General features: G+C 37.6%; 1 protein-coding gene across 1 annotated transcript in view; it reads right to left on the bottom strand.

Moving 5' to 3' along the window:
- Positions 1-515: 515 nt before the first annotated feature.
- Positions 516-8935, bottom strand: part of LOC106870119 (transmembrane protein 209) — a 13403-nt gene continuing 4983 nt past the window's right edge. Inside the window, exons 6-16 of the mRNA XM_052974984.1 lie at positions 8635-8755; positions 8206-8292; positions 7415-7590; positions 6998-7060; positions 6078-6174; positions 5038-5163; positions 4056-4150; positions 3143-3257; positions 2184-2281; positions 1544-1617; positions 516-1418 (exon numbers count right to left, since the gene is read on the bottom strand). Of these exons, the coding sequence (XP_052830944.1) occupies positions 1367-1418; positions 1544-1617; positions 2184-2281; positions 3143-3257; positions 4056-4150; positions 5038-5163; positions 6078-6174; positions 6998-7060; positions 7415-7590; positions 8206-8292; positions 8635-8755 (1104 nt within the window). The 3' untranslated portion in view covers positions 516-1366. The remainder of the gene's footprint in view (positions 1419-1543; positions 1618-2183; positions 2282-3142; positions 3258-4055; positions 4151-5037; positions 5164-6077; positions 6175-6997; positions 7061-7414; positions 7591-8205; positions 8293-8634; positions 8756-8935) is intronic.

Genomic DNA, 8935 nt, shown 5'->3' on the forward strand with positions numbered 1-8935 from the left:
CCCTGACTGGCTCCCCCTATGCCAGTGGCACGTAAAAAGCACCATCCAAACGTGATCGATGCCAGGTCCACCTGACTGGCTCCCCCTATGCCAGTGGCACGTAAAAAGCACCATCCAAACGTGATCGATGCCAGGCCCACCTGACTGGCGTCAAACTGTCCAACCCATGCAGCATGGAAAACAGATGTTAAATGATAATGTTTCATTCATGCAGAGTTTCTACAGCTAGATGCCCTCCCTAACACCAACAAGTCAACAGAGTGTACTCGGTGCATTTTATTATGACATCAGCACTAGAGATGCCAACAAGTCCTCAACAATTCGAAACCATTTCCAAAGCAGGCATTGGTGCCGGGTACAGTCCTCTGGTTCATATTAAACTCACCAAACCATGCCAGCAAGAGAACAGGGTCGTTGAATGAGTATGATGTCTGAAATTGGCTCCATAAAACAATCAACATTTTTATGTGTTACATCGAGGTTGAAATAAAAATCAAGACAAAACAGTTTTAGATAAAAATTTTGATTTTCTTTTATACAAAAAAGAAGTTTACAATAGATATCTGCATAAAATCAAAATCCTGTACATTGCTTCAAAGATGTTAACAGTTTTTATTACACACACACAATTTCTAAGAGATTAGTTTTAAACAACCTCAAAGAAATATTTGTGTACAAAAATACATTTTCTTCTGTAGCAGTACTGTCTCCCACTAACACTTTGTACCTCCCTAATATATATATATATATATATATACACACACACACATATACATATATATATGTGTATATATATATAAGTATGACACCAAATTTGGGCTCTTTAGTGGGGTCCAAAATCTACCCCAGTATCTAGTATAGTAAGACATGGGGTACCAAACTCAGTTTGCTTGGCTGAGAAATTTTGTCACTCTCTCCATATTCGCCCACCCTTGGGCCTTCAGACCCCCCCCCCGTTTCAGTCTCTTTGAAATTCCCTGAAGAGGGTGTAAGAATTTTTGCCAGTAAAGACAGGAAATTCTTTGAGCAAGAAATAATGGATCAGCCCACCAGATGGCAGAAGGATACTGGAACGAAATGGTAATTATATCATTCGTAGAATATAACACATTGCGTTTAAAATTTGTGTCTTATTTTTGCTTTAAAAAACCCCCAGATAGAGGTTTTAGCCAACCCAATATACAAATGAAGAGAGAGAGAGAGAGAAAGTCGAAAACTTGATATAGATTCTTCGGAAGACAGAAGCAGGGAGAAGTATTTCTTGTACAAAGGTGTACAACATTGTGATGATGTAAATGCACCTGAGTCATGAGTTCAATCCCAGGTAGGAACATCCAGCAAGGAAGGTGATGGGTGATATGTTGCTTCAATTAAAGATCCACATTATATTCACACCAGACAATCCCAAGTTGACTCTCCTGAGAAAGAAAAAAAAAAAGAGAAACGGTTATATATATATTCTTGAAAATGGATGCGTGGCATTCGATCATACGATAATATAAATAATATATAAATATATGCAGATATAGAAACTTAGACTTACCCTAGCATTCCGTGTTCCTTTGCTTTGATGTGATAGAGGAACAAGAGTAGAGCGTGGAACATGTTATTTCTACCCTGTATTCAAAGAGAATTGAAATTATATTAAAAAGAAACAAAATAAAAAATTTGAAAATCATCATCATCATGTCAATGTCTGCATTTTTTTTTTGTTTTTTTATAAGCCTTGAGGGTCAAAGGGTCAGCAATCCAGTATAAGATCCCTGCACCTATTTCATCTGTGATGGCCAATGTCCAAACACATCACTTCTCCCATAATCTCCTCATGTCTCTCAGCTGCCTTCCCACATGAACATGTAGTATCTCACTCACCTAGCACCATGGACAAAGTGCAATGCTAATGACAGGGTCCAGTCTGCTGACTTTTCAGTCGACGGTCTGAATCCCTATCAAACCAGTCCCCTGTAACTATCCAACACCCCATGATATTACAGGTCCCCCCATTGCTCATCTTTTGAAGATGACAAATGTCCCTCCCTGCTTTTTTTACACTGGAATTATTTTCAACCTTTCTGCCATCAAATTTCTGCTGAAATACACTTCCATCACAGGTAGTATTTTGTTTTATAATAATTAATGTTATTACTAACTACAATGTAATTTACCTGGATGGCTCTACTTACCTTTGGTAAATTATAAACATGTTCTCCAATGGTCACCTGGAAATGGGGTGGATTAATGTTTGTTTGGTAGATATAAAAATTGGACTTTTTGGTGAGATCTGAGGGAGAGAGAGAGAGATTAATTAAAAACAATTACACAAACAAATTTTAGAATAATTTCAATATTACAAGGACACACACAAGTGTTTGTAATCTGTATATTTAATGGAATTTTGGCCAATGATTACATTGTGTGAGTTGCATGTTTGAGACGTACAGGCTGTGAAACTAACAGTAGTGTGTGTAATACGTGGTGTGAAATGCATACAGATGGAGTACTCCTTTTGTTCACCTTTTTACGCAGATCAATTTACTATATATATATATATATATATATATATATATATATATATATATATATATATATATATGTATATATGTATGTACATACATATATATATATATGTCTATGTATGTAAATATATTTATATATCATCGTCATTGTTTTACCATCCATTTTTCCATGCATGCAGGACCATATTATATCCAATGCATCATCCAAGAAGACGGCAGGTGTGTAGTTTGAAGGAGATTTAGCTGCTATTTCTAACAAAGAACTAAGAACCACATTATACTGAATGTGTCCTCTTCTAAGACAGTACAACATGTTATCTGAGGGAGATTTGACCATGATTTTTAGCAGAGAAAACTAGTGTTGTCTTCAAAGTAGGATGTATGATTTGAGGGAGATTCGGCTACTACTTTAGCAAATCAAGTGACTACATGAAGGATCTCCTGTTAGTACTATTGGTACCTATCAAAGCAGAGAAGTGGAATCTACCCGTATGAGATCTGAACTCAGATTATAAAAGAGACACAGCTACAAATTACAAGACATTTTACCCAGCCCAGCTACCTTGGCCCCACATCAACAGAAATAGGGTTCCAAAAAAATAAGAGAATTCCAAGTGCACACTCACCAGGCTTGTTAGGGGTTTTCATGAAATATTGCGAACTGAAGGTACGCTGGTCAGGAAATTTTGGATGAACAGGAAGCCGAGAGTCCATATATGTGCAAAAGAGATGCATGACAAGCTGAAAGAGAAAGAGACGGTCATTTTAATGTCCATTTTTCCATGCTTGCATGGGTCAAAGAAAATCTGTTGAGGCAGATTTTCTGTGGCTGGATGCCTTTCCTGTCCTCAACCCTCACCTGTTCTCAAGCAAGGTAATATTTCCTCATCACAGGTCATGTTTTCAAAGATAATTGGAAATGAATGACACCACTTGTATGACAGTGAGGCTTGTTTACAACTATAAAGCGATGTCTAGACAAAGAGGGACACACACACACACACACACATGGGCAGGTGCTGGTGTGGTTAAGAAGTTTACTTCCCAACATGATTTTGGATTCAGTCTCACAGCATGACACCATGGGTGTCTTCTACTATAGCCCCAGGGTGACCAAAGCCTTGTGAGTGGATTTGGTAGATGGAAACTGAAAAGAAGCCTGTCGTGTGTGAAATGCATAAGTGTCAATTGTCTTGATATCACCTGATAGTTCCTCATTCCCTCTCTCTCTCTCTTTCTCTCCCCTCCATATGTTGTTACAACAGTGAAGGCTTTGCCAACATCACCATCATCACCAGTAGCCACATGCTATTGACTGACAGTTTCTCTTATCTTATCTTTTTATGAATATATATATATATATATATATATATCATCATTTAACGTCCGTTTTCCATATTGGCATGAGTTGGATGGTGACTGAGGGCTGGCAAGCCAGAAGGCTGCACCAGGCTCCAATCCAATCTAGCAGTGGGTCTGAGTGCAAAAATGAGAGGCAAAATGCTGCACTCTTTTGTTTGTAATATTTCTAATACTCACCGAAGCATCATTTGGTAAATGCTCCCCCCACTCTTTGCCATAATGACCTCCCTGATTCCAGCAAAACTCACTCATGCAACCATCTTTGCCAAGCTCTGAAGTGAAGAAAAAAAAAATAAACAGAATAGAAATCTAATGATTAACAAATGGCACCAGAGAAGGCAAGAGAATACAACCAGGAGTATAGCAAAAATAGAGTACAAAGAAAAGAGACAGAATTGGTGACACAAGAGAGCAGTGTTTAATCCTTTCATTATAACATTTCTAAGTAAAACACACTCCTAATGAGTTTCAATTAAATTCTAAAATCATCACAAATTTAGACTTGGTTTCATTAAACAACTGTATTTTATTTATTGACATATTAAAGTGATTTTTGGAACACAGTTGAAGAAAAGGTTCTTAATCAATTCTATTGCACAATTTTTGTCTCAAGGTGATTCTAATTACATGTAAACCACAGGCTATCTTTTTTCTCAGTTGTTTACTTTCTGCGTAATGGTTTGTTTCCATAGTGATCGCTTCAAACAAGCTTACATACTTACATTTCCTTGATTTCTCCATATCTTCCGTTGAAAAGCCCTCAAATTCAGAATCACTGCTTGATAGCATGAAACTGTTATCCATTTTAAAAGTTGAAAAAAAAATCGAAAAAAATGTCCCAAAATTTGCACAGCTTAGATATCACATCAAACGATCAATGTCAGATACTGTAACTTAACTATTTACAAAATGAAATCGCGTTTTCATGAATGTACTAACAATATTTATGTGGAAATTCACATTTAAATATAAATGGATTCACTCGGCTGGTTTCAGCCAGATTGATTGGTTGAGCCAAAATATTTTTCGGCCAGGTTGGTAACAAAAGAGTTAAAGCAAATGAAAAAAAGAGAAAAAACAAGAGATAAATCAATATCAGAAATTGTACAAAAATAAATAGTGTTAAGAGAAAAGAGCATGGCTGATGCCACTAACTTACCATATATTCTTTTAACAAGATATTCCTGATTAGAGGTCAAATCCAGGAATGGAATTACAGAATTCAAGGTTGGTACAAGAGCTCCTTTGGTAAGTACAACTTGTTTCAGGTTGGCAATGCTTACTTCTGGAAAAGTAATAAGCACCAGATTGGTTTAGTGAGAAGTAACATGATGCCAGACAGGTAAGTAAAGAGGCAGGCAGGTTGATAGATATATGAACAACAGACATGGATATATATATATATATATATATATATATATATATATATATATATATATATATATATATATATATATAGATAGCTAGATAAATGCATAACTAGTTAACTAGCTGGATGGTGACATTATGCCTCAGTTTATTTTCCCATACAGCCTCAGACTCAACGTAGAGACCTACATCAAATGCCTGGAGGATGTAGTGCTGCCCTGAGTCAAGAGGGTGACTGCTGGAAGACCCTATGTCTGGCAACAGGATTCTGCACCATGCCACACAAGCAGGAGAACCCAACAAAACTCCTCGTAACAGCAAAGATGAAGTGAAGGCAAGGATTATCAGCATTCACCCAACTTAAACAAGGAGACCATCCAGAAGAGTTGCAGGAGATTCCAAATTCGTCTGGAGGCTGTGGTTTGAAGCCAATGGCGATTTTATTGAATAAATTTACTCCTTAGTATTTCAGGATATTTTTATGTAATTTTGGTAAATATATCTGTTAAAATGAGATGTCAATGTTATTTTCATTTTTACGAAATTTAGATGACAGTTTATTCACCACACCCTGTATATACATCGATAACTGGTTTGCTAGACATATACACAGATAGTTAACTAGTTAGATACATACATAAAGAGCTGACTAACTAGATAGATGCATAGATAGTTAAGTAGCTGCATTGGTAGGCACATGCATAGACAGCTAGCTGCATAAATATCATCAGATAGGCAGAGTGATAAGCAGCGAGCTAGATACATGCAGAGAAAGTCAACTGGGTGAATATACACAGACCGATGCCTTCATCAACCAAGTGATATACTTACCCCCAATTAAATTATCTTCACTACCAATTCTTTTCAAGCAGTTATTAATACTGGGAATTTCTTTGGCCAGTTTAGCTACAATGGTCAGTGCTACCCACTTGAACATGAAATAAGAAAAAACAGACATACATATAACATTTAAGAATTAAAACAACACCACACACAATGTACACACACATACATCTGCACACGGCTACACAAAATCAAAAGGCTTTAACCCTTTCGTTACCAAACCCAGCTGAAACCACCTCTGGCTCTGTAGTACAAATGTCTTGTTTTCGTAAGTTCTGAATTAAAATCTTCCACCAAATCTTAGTCACAATTTATGTTCCTGACACTAGTTTAATGATAACCAAGTTATTTTACGAAATTCTTTCTTAGTTAACTAACTGATTAACTGATCAGTTAATTAGTTAACTAACTGATTGTTGGTAATGAAAAGAAGTGAAATATAGCCAGTACCTTTAGTTTTATTGATCAAATGACACTCCAAGGTACAAAAAAAATATTATTTTCAAAAGCTGTTGACTAGTTGAAAGTCCAAAATCTGACCCATTGCTGACAAGAAGGTCATCTGGCCTCAGGAAATTTGCCTCCATCTGACCCATGCAAGCATGGAAAAGCGAACATTATAAGAATACAGGACAATGTCATGTATGTTTGTAGCCAACTGCTGGAGTTCTGCAGAATTTTATATTCATTTTATAAACTCTTGGAGTCTGTTGTAAGTGTTTCAATTAAATCTTTATCCAAAACCAAAAGTTTTGTCTTCTTTGTTTCAAAACCAGGGCTGCAATTAGAACCCAGTATCTTGTCAATGTGAAACATTGTTTATTCCACTCAACCAGAAATCATCAAGAAAAACAAACAAAACACAAAACTGAAACCAAAATAAATAAATAAATAAAAAAAAACCCTACCTTTCGTATTCGTTCTGTCCAGAGATAAAGATTTGCTTCACTCACAGAGAAACGGTTCCACACCTGGAATTAACCAAAGGTAAAAAAATCATCAAAAAGTTGAAATAAATAAATGCAACATAAAATTTGTAATGCCAAGAGGTGAGCCACCATCCCATGGGTCCTTAACTCCTTTATGGACTCGTACAGGCACCGTTGTGGCATACAACATGTTTTGGGCATTTTAGACCTGGTGGTGCCCATTACACTCTTCAGACCTGACCACAAATGGTTTCTTCCAGAAGAAGAGAAAGAGAGACAGAAAGAAAGAGTTGGAGAATGGGAAGAATTGACCCCCACCCTTGGCCCAAATACAAGACTAGTCCTTAGTTGACCAACCCCAAAAGGATGAAGGACAAAGTTAAAAGTTGATCTTACCTCGTTACCAGTGTACGAAAAAACATCTTGGGTTGTGTCTCTGGTGGTAGTCGAAGACTGCGGAGTACGAGTGGCCACCTGGTACTGGTATTTACGCAGGACACAAGTATTGTCGCTGGCTGAGCGACCGTAGTTCCAGAATGATGTGCTGCTACTTGACAGGGTCTCCGGAGAACCTAGAAATTTATGGTCAATGCAGAACATTAAATATTACAGGAGGGTAACAGCAGAGAAGGAGGAGAGAGTTACAAGTGGATAAGGGAGTGGTAGATAGACGTGTATCAAATAGAGAAGGGATTCTCAAACTGGGGTACGCAAGAGAAAAGGAATGGTCATGTAGGATGTAAGTCTGCTTCATAACCACATGGTTTCAGGTTCAGTCCTGCTACATGACACCTTGGGTAAGTGTCTTCTGCTATAGCCTTGAGCCACCCAAGACCGGACCTGAAACCATGTGGTTATGAAGCAAATATCATCCTACATAGGCATTACTTTGCCCTTACTCCATAATTTCTCTTGCATACCCCAGTTTTATAACCCATTCTTTATTTGATACATGTCTATCTACAACTCCCTTATCTATCTGCAACTCTCTCCCCTTCTCTGTGAGTGGAGCCTGTGGCACGTAAAAAGCACCCACTACACTCTCAGAGGGGTTGGCATTAGGTTGACCTCAGTCATCACCACCAAGCCGAGAGAACCTCTAACTGCCAACCCCAGTCAATCAAGCTTCTCTAAAACAGTTTTACAAAGGCAGCAAATCCAGAACATTCCACAACTTTGTTACTTACTCAGTTGACTTCTGCTCTCTTTTTGTTCTTCTTCTCGTAAATATTGACTCAATGCCTTCAAGTCAGTGATTTGTTCAAACGGATTATCTTAACAAACATAAAAAAAAAATGGGGAAACAAACATAAATAACCAAAAACAAAAACAAAAATAAATAATGAGTGATGGCTGTGGAATTCACAATTTAAATATTTCTAACTTTGGGTTTAGAATGAAATCAATCAACCATGACCCATCTGCACAATATTATTATTAGTTCAACCCTTAAGGCAGTGAGCTGGCAGAATTGTTAACACACTGCGCAAAATGCTTAGTGGTGTTTCATCCATCTTCATGTTGAGTTCAAATTCCGCGAAGGTCGACTTTCCTTTTCATCCATTCAGGGTCGATAAAATAAGTACCAGTTAAGCACTGGGGTCAATGTAACTGACTATCCCCCGCTCTCTTGAAATTGCTGGCCTTGTGCCAAAATTTGAAATTATTAGGTCTGTCCATCGTGTTTTTGAAGATGACCAGGTTTATCAGTCTTACACTTTGTGGGTTCAGAGGTGGCTTATTAGGACAATATTGGCACAAAATCCACAATTGTAATGGGGGCATGTCAGAGCAGAGTCAAGGCCTGGCAGGAAACTTGCTTTCCGTGCAGCCCTCAACTCCCGAGCTTTTCTGGTCATAATGAACCCTGAGTGCTGTGCTCCAAGGCACAATGCCACAGCAAAAAAAAAAAAAAAA

The sequence above is a fragment of the Octopus bimaculoides genome, chromosome 20, assembly GCF_001194135.2.
Source record: "Octopus bimaculoides isolate UCB-OBI-ISO-001 chromosome 20, ASM119413v2, whole genome shotgun sequence".
Taxonomy (NCBI): domain Eukaryota; kingdom Metazoa; phylum Mollusca; class Cephalopoda; order Octopoda; family Octopodidae; genus Octopus; species Octopus bimaculoides.